Source organism: Chrysochloris asiatica, unplaced genomic scaffold (genome assembly GCF_000296735.1).
Source record: "Chrysochloris asiatica unplaced genomic scaffold, ChrAsi1.0 scaffold00010, whole genome shotgun sequence".
NCBI lineage: Eukaryota > Metazoa > Chordata > Mammalia > Afrosoricida > Chrysochloridae > Chrysochloris > Chrysochloris asiatica.
The window spans coordinates 33,124,290-33,139,604 of NW_006408528.1; the positions used below are offsets into that span (position 1 = coordinate 33,124,290).

General features: G+C 36.6%; 1 protein-coding gene across 1 annotated transcript in view; it reads left to right on the forward strand.

Annotated features, from left to right (window-relative positions):
* The window catches only part of MAGI2 (membrane associated guanylate kinase, WW and PDZ domain containing 2), a 1,931,490-nt gene that overhangs the window by 1,690,636 nt on the left and 225,539 nt on the right, over positions 1-15,315 (forward strand). The window contains exon 13 of the mRNA XM_006834399.1: positions 6,102-6,143. Coding sequence (XP_006834462.1) covers positions 6,102-6,143 — 42 coding nt within the window. The remainder of the gene's footprint in view (positions 1-6,101; positions 6,144-15,315) is intronic.

The following is a 15,315-nucleotide window of genomic DNA, read 5'->3' on the forward strand; positions in this document are numbered from 1 at the left end:
CTAACAGCAGAGCCATTCAGAAAAATGGGTTGGTATTAAGATGTTATCCACCACAGCACACCACTTGAGACTCTTCATGGGAAAAAATAATGGAAGCCACATCCACAAGATAGTAGTGATCGATAGTGCCTCTGAGCCAGAGCTCTAAAGCCTGTGCCTGTTTCGCTTAAACCTACCTGTCTCCCATTCAAACACTACTGGAAGTATTGGCAGGTTTAAGAAAGGTTTTGATATATTCCTGGATGCTATAGCTGCAACCAGCTATTAAGTGATCAGAAAAGGCCACCTTTTCTTCCTAGGAAACCCCTTCACATCTCAACACTGTGTTAGCCCTGACCTAGTCTGTTCAGACTTTACTGATGTCCAGTGGCACAACAGGTTAAGCCCTGGCCTGCTAACTGCAAAGTCAGTGGTTCAAACCCACCAGCCTCTCCTCAGAAACCCTATACGGGTCTCTGTGAGTCAGAATCAACTTAACAGCACTTAACAAGAACAAATTAGGATGAGATTATATTCAAATGTTAAAGACATTTTAACCAACTGCTTTAGCACTAGAATCATAAGTCTTAAAAAAAATTAATAATGTATCATTTTAAGTGTCCTTAACTGTACTTTGAAGGTTAATTTTCTGTACCTTTTGCTATGGAAAACTGCTAATGCTACCTTTAGTATGATTTATTTTATAGTTTGATCTATGAAAAAAATTGCCTTTCAGCTGGAGTTTCTAATATATCACATTATGCATCACTTTGCAGTTATAATATATTGATAAATGAGATCAGGAAATCCTGTGCTTGCCATTTTTAATACTATGTAGCTTTTTAACTAATTGTAGATTTGCTGGTTTTAAAAATGGTACCTTCAGATAGCTTTGTAAATAGCATTTGTATTTCTCACAGGCTCCTTTTGAGAGAGAAAATAATCATGATACAAACTAAGTAATAATGATAATGAAATAGAAGTAGTGCTACAGCACACATTTTTCCCATCTCAGAAATTAGATTCAACCCTATAGTTTAGAACTGTATTTCATTCGGTAGTTTAAAATGTAATGCTTTTGGAGTTAGACAGGAGATAGATCGTCGAAGGAAGCAAAACGTAAGCAGCAGACCCTAAAGTCACTCCTTGATTGAAAGTTATTTAGGATGGCAAAGCATTTTGTAGCACAAGTTGACAATGCAACCCAAAGTGCTTTCATGAATAAATATGAGCCCATCAGGGCTGCAGTAAACAGTTTTTAATTGCTGGATGGCAAGTAGGTCCGAGTGAGATTATGATAATATATAATGTCAGTTTTGGAACTAATGGAAGTGTTTAGAAGAGGGCAGTCTTTCATCCTAGATACACGTCTACCTTTTGATGAAAGAATATTTCTCAACCCATAATCTTCCTCAGTCATGCTAAAAATTGAGTTCTTTTTTAAAAATAAAAATCCTGCTGGACAGCAAATTTGCCTTTACTGTTAAATCACAGATCGCCTGAAAGGAGCGATCATTCAGTGTGTGCTGGGGGGAGCCTGGCTGTGCAGAACACAGGGAGGACTTGTCAAACACACAAAGGTTGACAATGCGGTTCCTCATCATCACCCTCAAGGGGCGTCTATGTCATTTTTATGGCTGAATAGTAGTAGTGTTGTTCTTTGTTGCTGTCCAGTTGGGTTACCTTCTGTGTAACAGAACAAAGACAGAACAAAATGTGGCCCTGTCCTGCCCAATCTTCATGATCAGTGCATGTTTCAGTCCACTGAATAGTCTACTCCTTATTTGAAAACGCAGAGTTCAGTAAGAAAACAATCCGCATTTCACCTTATTTTAATTTTAAAGAGTAAAAAGATTCACTTCCCATAGTGCCTCATATAGCACAATTAAATTATAAAATTATTTTAATATTTACAAAATGGAGTTTTGTTTTCATTTATTCTCTGCTTATTGACCCTGACTTTCTTAAGTTGCCACCTTTAGAAATGCTCTTGATAAAGATGTAAAATTAATAGGGCAAAATTTCTAGCAAGCTAAAACTAGTTTATTCATTAAAGTCTTAAACGTTGTATGTGGGAAGTTTTTGCAGTAAATGTAAATTATGAATTTAGGTTTTAAAGAAGTTTAATAGCTTTCAGGTTAATCTCCATCTGAAATTCCTTACAGGACTCAGAAGCATAGTATGATAAACTTTTAACTTCATCATAGAGACATAAATCTCCTGCCATTCTCTGAGATAGGAGTGTCTCAGTTTATGGTAGAATAAATCCTTCATTTTCTAAAGTATGTCTTGACCAGAATTTGTATGCATATGTCTTCTGTACCTCTCTTGTTGAAACCAATTGTGTGGTTTAGGAGCTTCTATATTGAGAGAACTATCAAGGAGTTCTAGTAGCATAGAAGTTACAAGTCAGGCTGCTAACCTCAAGGTCAGCTAGGTCAAAACTACTAGCGGCTCCATGGAAGAAAGATGAGGCTTCTGCTTCTGTAAAGATTTACATCCTCAGAAACACGTACAGGGTCGCTATGAGTCGGAACTGAGTCCACGGCACACCACCACCGCCCCATAAACGAATAAGATAGTATTTTTCTTCCTATCTTCAGACACTAAGTGTAGCCAGAAAAGGGCCTAGTATTTATTCACAGTAATACCAAAAAAAAATCAGTGCTGAAGTAGCACGGCAGGATTAACGCACTAGACAGCAAAGTCGGTTTGAACTGAGTCGATGGCATTTAACCCCAGAAACGATGGCATTTAACCCCAGAAACAATAGAAAGAAAACTTTATTGGAAAGATACTGTGATTCTAGCTAAATTGCAAATAAAGTGATATAAGATTAACCTAACCAGAGATGAGGACATGGAGAAAGGGAGCAGCTGAGGATTGAGCTGAGAGAAACCAAGTGCTGGCGGCCAGGAGGCAGGCTTGCAGACTGTTCCCTTTGGTTGTTTAAATTATTATATATTCCTGAATGTTTCTGTGTACATCCCACCCCCATCCCCAAAACAAACAAACAAGCAAACAAAAAACCAGGAAATAGAAGCAAATACTGTTGAAAGATGATACACAGAGATTATAATCATTGCAATGAAACGATGGTGTAAAGTTGATGTTCTCCCATGTAAACTATCACTCAGTTCACAAAAAAACTTATTATATTTATATGTATATATAAAAATATACTGTTTGTGTTTATATACCTACACATATGTATATATAAACACACACACACACACATAGACACATAAGGAGCTCTGGTAGCATAGTGGTTACGAATCGGGCTGCAAACCTTAAGGTCAGCAGTTCGAAACTACCAGCTGTTCCACAGGAGAAAGATGAGGCTTTCTGGTCCCATAAAGATTTACAGCCTTGGAAACCCTGTACAGGGTCGTTATGAGTTGGAACTGACTCCATGGCACATAACAACAACAATACACACACACATATATATAAGATTAATATAAGAAATAGGTATTGTAAGATTTTTATTTCTAAAAATGAATTTTGAAAAGTCTTTGAGTCTTATCCTTGCCATCTTTAAAAATGAAGGGCTTTGGAAGGTCCTTTTTACTCTAACATTCCATTAATTCCTCTCTGACATTTAAAGGTGCTATTATATCATTTTCTACATGTTCACAGTTTTTAAACAACATTGATGGAAGTCTACACTTCTCAGACATATCTGTGTTGGGCAGAAATGGTAGCATGCCAACAGGACTCTTAATTACTTATCCTTGGCCAGTTAGAATTCATGAGAAAAACATGTCTCCAAAGACTTCCAGGAGACAGTATGAAACTAAGTTTGTTTTTGTTTTTTTTTTCTGAGCACTCAAATTTAAAATGGGGCATATTCCTATACTTTAAAGTGTTCATGAATTATTATGTGATGTGGCACTTTGGGTTAATGCACCAGACTGCAAATCCGTTTGAACTGTAAGGTCAGTGGTTCAAGCTCACCAGCTGCTCCTAGGAAACCCTATACAGGGTCGCTATGAGTTGGAACCAACTCGACGGCACTTAACAACAACAACATATATAAATCTTACATCAAAATCCTCATGAATGGTCTGTATTGGTTAAATAAGCCAATTAATTAATACACGTAGCTACTGATAAATTATGTTTATGTAACTTCAGCTGTCCAAATATTAGGAAATATCAAGATATTACAATCACTGAATTTTTAACTTTTCATTTCGATGTTTTATGTCACACTATCATAATACAGAAGGAATTCTGATCACAAAGTGGTTACAATTTGTGCTGCTAATCTCAGTCAGCAGTTTGAAACTACCAGTGGTGCCTCTGGAAAAAGATGAGGCTTTTTGCTACCATAAAGATTTCTAGCCTCAGAAACCCTATGCAGGGTCACTATGAGTGGGGACTGACTCCACAACATAAAACCATCATCGCCACCATAATATAGGAGTCCTAGTGTGGTACTGTGGGCTAATATCCTTGACTGCACGTTCCATTTGAACCAGAAGGTTGGTGGTTCAAGTTCACCAGCAGCTCCTTGGAAACCCTATACAAGGTCGCTATGGGTCAGAACCGACTCAACAGCACTTAACAACAGCTTTGCACTGTAGGATAAGCACTTGCCCACAAGGTGGGGGTCCAAATTCACCAGCTGCTCCTCAGAAACTCTATACAAGGTCACTATGAGTCGGTACCAACTCGACGACACTTTATTTTTAAAGACATATTTGCTGTATATATATTTCTGACTCTGGATTTACTTTTACTTTCAACTAATTATCCTCATGATAAGAATCCAAACTTAATTACTTTAGGAAATAGTGTTTTTTTTTTCATTCTGATTTAATATAATTTATATTTTGTCTATTTTGACTTACAAATAAAAGAAATACGCATATGAGGGTGAGTCAAAAATTATCCGTACTCTCAGTGTAGAATTTATTTTAGTCAACTTTTAGACAAATAGATCAGTTTTTGACATATCTTTTAGCTTTTAAATACATTTTGTCCATCTGTCAGCAGATTTTAATACTCCCTTATTTAAAAAATGTTTTCGGCTGAGCTACGAGCACGAATACACCACTTGACTCACTTCTTCATCAGAGGTGAATCTTCATACTCGAAGGGCTACTTCCAGGGGACCAGACAGGTGAAAGTGCACAGGAGCCAGATCCAGACTATAGGGAGGAAGCAGAGTGTCAACAGTGTCGACAGAGGTGTGAGGATGTGCACTGTCATGCAAGATCACAACGCCCTTGGATAGTAGTCTTCTGCATTTAGTCTGAAGTTTATACTTCAGGTCTTCAGTGAGCACTTCTCACAGTAATGAGCACTGTTGATTGTTGAATCTTTCCAGATAGTATTCCAATACTGGCCCTTGAGAATTCCAGAAAACTGTAAGCATCGATTTTCCATCTGATGGGTGACTTTTGAACTCTTTTTGGTTGGAGATTGAAGATGTTCCCATTTCATATTCTGACATTTACTCTCAGGTTCATAGTGATAAATCCATGGGTCAACACCAGTAATGATCTTTTTTAAAGAAACTTTCACCTTCCTTCAAGTATTGGTCCAAATTTTGTTTGCAGATGTCCAAACGCTTCTGTTTATACTCTTCAGTGAGATTTTTTCAGTATCCATTCTCACACAAGCTTTTCAAAACCCAAGTTTGTTGTGGATTATTTCACAGATGCTCTAGAACATGGCTGATTTGCACATAATGGTTTGCCACATAATTCACTGTAACTCCTGTATTCGACAACATCATTTCACATGCATACTCAGTGTTGTCACTAGCCGTGGGCATGGACAGTGTTTTAATATAACTGGAGTGCGGATAATTTTTGCCTCATCCTCGTATATACATATATATCTGAGAGGGCTTCAAAAGTTCACGGAAAATGGAATTAAAAGATGAGGATGGAAATTTTCCATTTACTTTTTGAAGACTCCCTCATACACATAAAGCTGGAAAAAATCTATCACTAACTTCTTTGAATTTTTAGAGACAGAGAAAAAACAGAAAACGAACTTTAAGCACAAGATGGGGGAGAGGGGTTATAATAGCAACACAAAGAAAGCAAAGATGAATTTTCAAATGTCATAAATGAATTTCAATTTTAATTCCCCATTTTCCTATCCAGAACAAGTGCCACCCAGGACCAGTTTTCGAATGGATTCCTCTGGCAAGTATTCTTCAGTATTCACAGTGCTGTGAACAAAACATCTTCCATTTTGTGTAATAAGTCATTCTCCCAAGTAGTATCAGTCTATTAGTATAGCACCACTGTGCTGATTCTATTTACCTACATCAGCACCACTGTGCTCATTCTATTTACCTACATCAGCATCTACTCACATCATGGTGACTCTATTATGAATGCCAAAGAAACGAAAGACCAAAAACCAATCATACATATGAATTTTATTTTCCATAAAATGCTTTAGAGAAACTAGGTTAAAAGATAGTTTTAAAGATTGACTATATCTGTACTATCCAATATGATAGCTTTTAGACACTTAAAATGTAAATTGAAATGCACAGTTAAGTGTAAAATCCATGCCAAATTTCAAAGATTTTTGAGCAAACTAAAAAGAATGTCTCATTAATAATTTTATATTGCTTAATGTTGAAATGATATTTTAGCCATTGTGGATAAAAGAAAATATATTATTTTTTCCACCTGTTTCTTTTTACTTTTATAGATGTGGCTATTTACTTTTATAGATGTGGCTACTAAAATATAAAATTACATATGTATGTAGCTTGCATTTTACTTATATTGGGTAATACTGGACTAGACAAGAGGATTGAGTCATTTCCAAAAAAATTTTTAGAAAGTTTACTAACATTGAGTTAAATTACTTTCCCATAAATTAAATACCTATATCAATTAAAGCTGTTTGAAACCATGCCTATATTAGTTTCAACTATTATGGCTCTGAACTTAAGAGATTTTAGTGGTTTGACTTAACTACCATTCCCACAATTCTTAAAAAACTATTTGATTCCAGCTAAAATGTTTTATATTATTTTGGAAATACAAGACGGAAAGGAAGAGTTAGGTTTTGTTTTTTAACTCTTAGGATTAGCAATGGAAATGCACTGAATTAGCTGCTTAGAGCGCTGAATTGAAAGCCAGATACTGAAACAATTACAGAAAAAAGTGTTTCATAATACTAGCACTATTTCAGGTCTGTGGGCTCACAGCACACATCTCTGGAGTGTTTCCATGATGACAGCTCATTATCCATCTCAGCATGTTCTAACACCCCTTGGAGAATATATGTGTTTGAAATAATTTCATCTTGTAAGTTTCCATGTCATTTTTTGGATATGCAGAAAATATGGAAAATATTCCTTCTTTTGTCCTCATATTGTCTAATATGTTTGCTTAAATTGGTTTGAAAACTTTTAAAGCATGATTGTTCTTACTGACTACAAAATCTTTATACTTTGTAATACCTAATGTCCAGAGAGAAACGTCATCAGAACTACAACATGAGAAGGGATTAGATTCAGCTTCTAAATCTCAGTTTACTGGTCACAACATTCTCATTTCTTAAAAATCTTAGCTTCTGGATGCATTTTACTTAAATACAAAATTTAAAAGAAAGGAGTATCCCTCAATAGCTTAGGTTGTTACATTGATGTATGTGAAAAATTATGTTTTTACCTTTTAAAAAATTTACTTAACAAAATAAGTTTATATTGTTATAAACTCCAGATTTTCAAGAAAAACAATTCCAAGTATTTTGTTAAATGTTCTCACAAGTTATCAAAATATTATAGAAAATCATGACTGTGTCCAATATAAATGTATCTCCCATATTTTTTGCCTTTATATAATATATGCTTTATGAAACTGTGAGTTATGTTTTTTAATTCAGATAAATATATTGACCATAATTATCTTCCTTTACCTGCATCATATTCTTATGCATACAAGCTACAGTCACTGCTGCTATTCTTGTTAAAAGCCAATGAGTCAGTTCTGACCCAAAGAGACCCTGTATAGGGTTTCTGAAGAGCCGCTGGTGAGCTTGAACTACTGACCTTGTAGTTCAAACCGACTTTGCAGTCTAGTGCATTAACCCACAGCACAAAACCACTAGCTAAAGTGATAGTAACCACTAAATATCATATTTATGAAGCTAATTGATTACACAGTCATAGAATGATGCTGTGGTTTATTAAGCCTAGTAGATTGGTGAGTATCTTAAAATGATTACATTCAAGAACCATTTATTTACAGCTCCTGCAGTGTGCATAACATGAAGCCTGTAGATGCACAAAGATAAGTATGTTATCACCTAGGGAAAGGTTATTGAAAAAATAAAGGGCTATATTACCAGGATCTTTGTTCGGACAACTCCGCTCAAAGACAAGAGAATCAAGAGCAAGATGACACCAATACCAGAAATCACTTACAGAAAAAGACTTTTCCTTGTTTAGGAACAAAGAAAATCAGGTGCCAGAAACGAAGTGTCAGCAGAATCAAATTTGGCAGAGAAATCAATCATAATAGGGAGAGAGAAAAAACAAAAAACATTCAACTTAGCAATTAAGGTGTCATTAGTGACCTTAAAGCGAACAGTTCAGTAGTGTTGAGAAAACAGAAACCGAACTGTCTGGGACAAAGGAATGTGTCCGAGATGAGGGTCTGTAGGAACCACTAGAGACTACTCTTCCATAAGAGACAGAAGTGGAGAGCAAGCAAGGTGGATATTCAGGAAGGGAACTTTGAGTTTATTTGAAGGTTGAAGAGGAGGATGCAATTTTATAACTAAAATGTGTCCAACTACATTCGCGTTGCCAAAGGAGAAAAAGCAAAAAAAGGTGAGGGATGGGATTCTTATAAGGCAAAATGTATTAGCTATCTGGCCACGTTCGATGTGAGAGATAGAAACTATTTAATTCCTGTTTAACACATTCTGTATCTGGATTGCTTAGAAATCCAGGATTTGTTTAATAATTACTTTTGCTTCCGGATTCCTTCCTCATATGGCCTTACCTCGATTTCTTTACTAGTAAAAGCCAAAAAATCAATGTGCTTTTCAGAAGAAAAATTAAATCAATGCAGTTTCTGTGCCAAACTGTGATAATAAGCCACGACACTTATGTTTTAATTAAAACATGGAAGGGGATTCAAGTACCAAAATTTAATTGACATGTTTATAACAGCATCCCATGTGCCAAATTAATCCATAAAGACGTATTTTGCATTTTTGAAGCTTGAATCCATTCACAAAAGTAATCAGTGTGTTCCGCCACCCAACCTTTTCCCTAATATGTACACAAAGCCACGTCTTTCAAAATCAAGACCAAAGTTATGTATAGCATATAAAACCTTCTTGCAGTCTGAGAGTGAACTAGGAAGTGGCTTTTGAAGTTCTGCTTTACTTACTTATGAGGAAGGTTGTCCTAATACTTGGTGATGGTCACCATTTACAACTTTTAAATGAGTTAGCTTTTTAATATTAGTGTGAGCCCAGGATAAATCAGGACTTGTCAGTTTCATTCTGTAAATTGCTATAGTGGTCATGCAAAAGTTCCTTCCTGGAACAGTCTTATGAGATATACTTTATTTCATAATGCCTGAGGAGCCCAGAACTCAACTCTTAAGGAAGATGCAATACTGCTCATGGCAATACTGCTCATGGCTGCCTATTGACTACCAGTGTCCACAGAGTGCTCTGTCTGCCTTAATTCTTCCCTCACCACCACCACTGGACCAAACAACCCTGAGAGTATCCCTCACAGTTCTGCAAAAACTGCTGAGGGAAAGCAAGAAGGAAAACCAACAAACAAAAAGACTATAGAAGAAGAAAGGATCAAAAAGGACTTCAGTGGGAATGTAAGAGAGTGAGCCACACTAACAACCTTACAATGCACAGTCTGCACAGCAACAAGAGAGAAGGGGTGGTTATTGTTAATTTCTGTTTCAGTGGGGTGAAGAGTTGGCGTTTGTATTTCCTTGCTTTCAGTTCTTGCATAGATCAAGATATAGTCTGCTATAACAATTGTAGCATACCGTTGGGCCAGAAAAGTAGCTGCAAAAGTATCAGATCATCATAATCTTGCAAGAAAGCAGAATAAATGAAAAAAGAATGATGTCTCCTAGCTTTGTGCATATAATATTAGTTATTTTGTAAAGTCATACTTAATAGGGGGAAAGTCTTGCCTGCCTCAAGGCATAATCTATCATTTAAACTATTTTTTCCACTTGACTATTTAAAGTTTCCATGCCTGGCAGCTTCAGTGTCTGTGTTCAAAATTAACAAAGAAATAAAAAATAAATCACATTTGTTGGCACACTTCTCTAGTGGGCCTTCTTTACTTCTCTGTTTGCTCACGTAGCATGAAGCTGCCATTTCTGCCATGCAGACTGGAAGTAAAGAGGAAATGACTAACACACACTATCTTGTACTTGAAATCAAGGAATGAGTCAGAACAACAATCCGAGGGTCTTAATTGCCACCACAATGTCTGTGAAGAGTAGAGGGAGAAAGATAAATGCCCTGTTCACATCTTTGTTTTTCAAAGTTAACATGCTAGAATCTAGAATTTTCTCCAAAAAAAAAAATTTTTTTTTTCCTTGGCATCATTCATTAAGGAAAAGCTTTTCTATTTTTTGAGGAATTACAGCATTCTCTAATAATAAGACAGCCTCCTAGTACCTTGGCAAATCTGAAAATTCCATTACTGGGATTGTCATCATTTCAGCATTTCCTTAGGGGATAAGTTTTAGTTAGCAAATAAAATGGATTGCACAGTAAACTCCTTTTAGAGCTTCTCATGCAATTATGGATGCTGCAGAAGTCACTGGAAGAACAATTTCCCACTTTGAGTACTCACCAGTCATGCAAAAGTGAGAACAATGTTTGTAAAAGCAGATGGGAAGTTCTGGTTAAACATGTGCTAGCTCTTTCATTATCTGCATCAAAAATATACCTTGCTCTATTTGTATTTTTATGTTTATATGGTATAGTCCTCCAAGCTTAAAACCACTTAGAGAAGAGTTTGGCATGAGCAATGAAATCGTAACCACTCTGAAAGGTTTAAACAGTGATTAGAAACTACCATCTTTATGTCTTCCTTAGAGGACCACAAATGCCTATAACGGTCTTGCAGGGTTACTCCACCTGCCTTCAGACTCCCAGCTGCTTAGCACACACACGTGGTTTCATAGGTTCAACTGCAGATTCTAGAATAAACTGAGTCAAAAGCCAATTGTGTCAGTTAAGTGTAGGGCAAGGTTTTTGTATTTCCTTTGCTCTAATTAACTTAATTTTTGTAATATCAACTTAATTCTTACAAGTTCTCCCATCTTTAATGTGACTTCTTGTACATTCTATAAAGGATGTGAACATCTGATTGCACTTCATCGAGAGTTTCATAGTTTTCATTGAATGGAACAGACCTTAGTTACATGAACATCAGGTCATAAAAGGTCACAATTGTCATGGAGTCTCACACAATACATACATACACATACATGTATATTCATATGCCTAGTTTAGTTTTTTTTTAAAAGAATGCACCAGACTCATAATCACCATGTGCCCACATTGCAGAAGTGAATGACTTGCTTCTTATGTTTCATGAGGACTGCACAGCCCCAGTTGGAGGGCACCAAGGTGAGCCCAGCATCATTGTACTTTGTACACTGTCTCACTTCAGCAGCTCCATTTACTGTAGCAGCTGGGATGGAGTCACCTGACCATCCTTCATTGAATCTCTCACTGTAATACTGCTGTATATCAAGTGGTTCAGACATAGCTTTTTGTTCCATGAGGATTCTCCTCTGAAATATCGTCCTAATTTCCAAAATCATCCTGTTTAAGCAAGGCGAGTTTTGCTGAATATTAGTTCTATCCATTTTAATGCTCCTTTTGACACTATTAAGGCCAGGGATCACTAAATTCTTCTTAAGCAAGGATGGCATGATAAAAATTCCCCAAGGTAGTTTATCCTTAGAAATTCTAACACTGGTTCCGAACATATACAAAATTCAATTGTGACTGGGACATTTTTCTATTCTGAGGAAAGTTCAAAGGACCACAGGTAGGCTGGAGATTTGGGGAGACAGTCAGCATAAACCATATTTGTCTTTAAAAGCCTAAAGGATTTCTTTTAATGTACTTAATGTTTCAATTCTAGGATGGAAAACACTAAAATGACATTCAGGAGAATTTCTCACTTTATTTTTAAAGTACACATATTTTTTTCAGCTGATTGCAGAAAAGCATCCCTCCTCTAATTTATTTTAAGGTATACTAGTGGAATCAACCATCACATGTCTGCAAGTTTGTTGCTGCGATTCTGGAAGCTCTGCCATTGGTTATTTTAAATACCAGCAGGGTCATCCAGACTAACACTAACTAGGAAAAACAGGTGGACCATTGTCTAACATATTGCCAGAAGATGAGCCCCTCATACTAGAAGGCAAAATACAACTGGAGAAGAGCTGCCTCCCCAAAGTAGAGCTGACCATAATGACTTGAGTGGAGCAAAGCTTCCAGGACATTCGTTTGCTGGTGGAGCAAAATTAAAAATGAGGAGAAACCACTGCAACATACATTATTAATTGGGACACAGAATATACAAATTATGAATCTAGGGAAACTTGAAGTTGTCAAAAGTGAAATGGGACACAAAGATCAGTATGCTAGGCATTACTAAACTGAAATGGACTGGTATTGACCACTTTGAATTGGACAATCATATGGTTTACAATGCCAGGAACAACAAACTAAAGAGGAATGATGTAACATTCATTGTCAAAAAGAGCATTTCAAGATCTATTGTGAAGTACAATGTGATCAGTGATGGGATAATATCCATACTCCTATGAAGAAGACCAGGGAGTGCAGTGGCTCAGTAGGATACAAAATAGTCTGTTAACCATCAAGTTAGCAGTTCAAGCCTACCAGCCACTCTTCAAGAGTAAGATGAGGCTTTGGAAACTCTTATACAAAGTCACTGTGAGTGGAACCAATTCCTTGGACCTTAACAACAAGGAAGACCAGTTAATATGACTATAATTCAAATTTATGCACCAACCATTTAAGCCAATGATGAGAAATGGAGGAATTTTACCAACTTCTTAAGTCTGAAACTGATCAAACATGCAATCAAGATGCATTGATAATTACTCATCATTGAAATGTGAAAGTTGGAAACAAGAAAGGATCAGTAGTTCGAAAATATAGCCTTGGAGATCACATGATAGAATTTTGAAAGACCAATGACTTATTCATTGCAAATACTTTTTTTCCATAATATATACACAGGCCTCACCAGATGGAATACACAGGAATCAAATTGACTGGTGGTGGTAGTGGTAGTGTGCTGTGGAGTTGGTTCCGACTCATAGTATCCCTGTATATAGGGTTTCTGAGGCTGTAAATCTTTATGGGAGCAGAAAGCCCCATTTTTCTCCTGCAGGACAGCTGGTAGTTTCAAACTACTGACATTGAATTTAGCAGCCTGACTTGTAACCTCTACGCTACCAGACTACATCTGTGGAAAAGAACATCAATTACTCATATGCGAGTTTAGGTTGAACCTAAAGAAAATGAAAACAATTTTACAAGTGCCAAAATATGACCTTGAGTAGATCCCACTTGAATTTAGAAACCATCTCTAGAACACATTTGAAGCATTAGACAGTAATGACCAAAGACCAGAAGAGTTGTGGGATGACATCAACAGCATTATACATGAAAAGACAGAAAAAGGTCATTAAAAAGGAAAAAGGAAAAAAAGTCCAAAATGGATGTCAAAACAAACTATGAAATTTGCTCTCGAGTGTAGGGAATATAAACATCTGGAAGAACTGATGAAGTAAAAGAGCTGAATAGAAAATTTCAATAGGGCAGTTTGAGAAGACAAAGTACTGTAATGAAATGAGCAAAGACCTGGAATTATAAAACCAAAAGGGAAGAACATGTTCAACAGTTCTCAAGCTGAAACAACTGAAGAAATATGTCAAGCCTCAGGTTGCAATATTGAAGGATCATATGACAAAAGTTGAAGAAAGGAATACACAGTCACTGGACCAAAATGTATTGGTTTGTGTTTCAACCATTTCAAGAGGTAGCATATTATCAAGACTTGATGGTATTGAAGGAAGTAGTCCAGGCTGCACTGAAGGCTCAAGGAATTGATAGAATACAAATTGAAATCTTTCAACAACCCAATATAGCATAAGAGGTGCTCATTCCTCTATGTCAAGAAATTTGGGTGACAGCTACCTTATCAACCAATTGGAAAAGAGCCATATTTGTGCCCATTCCAAAGAAAAGTGACCCAATGAATACAGAAATCATCCAACATTTTTTTATCTCAAATGCAAGCAAAATTTTGCTGAAGATCATTCAAAAACGATTGCAGCAGGACATCAACAGTTTCTTGAAATTCAAGCCAGATTCAGAAGAGGATGTGAAACTAGGGATATTGTTCATGACTTCAGCTGGATCTTGACTGGAAGTAGAGAAACCACAGAGATGCTTACTTTGTGCCATAGTTACTATGCAAAGACATCCAAGGATGTAAATCATAATAAAGCATGATGCTGTGGGTTAATACTCGGGACCGCAAGGTTGGTTTGAACTACAAAGTCAGTGGTTCAAGCTCACTAGTCACTTCCTGGGAACCCTATACAAGATAGCTAGGAGTTGGAACCGATTCAATGGCATTTAACAACAACAACATAGCAAAGAACGGGTATGTGGGCATTACAGAACACTTAGTTTTGCTCATGAGGACCCTGTAGATAGACCAAGAGCCAGTCATTTGAACAGAAGGGGATACTGAATGATTAAAATCAAGAAAGGTGTGCATCAGGGAGATGTCCTTTCACCATATATATCCAATCTGCACACCAAGCAAATACTCCAGGAAGCTGGGTTTTGTTTAGAAAAAGGTGTGATTAGGATTGGAGGAAGCAACTTTCATAATGCAAATGACACAAACTTGTTTGCTGGAAGCAAAGAAAACTTAAAAGACTTATTGATGAAGATCAAAGACCACAGCCTTCAGTAGGGATTGAACCTCAATGTGAAGAAAACCAAAATCCTTACAAATACACCAATAATATCACAATAAACAGAAAAAAAGAATGAAGCTATCAGACACTTCATTTTGCTAGGATCCCCAATCAATACTCATGGACTCAGAAGTGAAGCTATTAAAGGATGGATTGCATTAAGCAAATCTGCTGCAAAAGACCTCTTTTAAAGTGCTCAAGAGCAAAGATGTCAGTTTAAAGACAAAGGTGCCCCTGACCCAAGCCTCATACACATGTGAAAGTTGGATGATGAATAAAGAAGACTGTAGAACAACCCGCATTT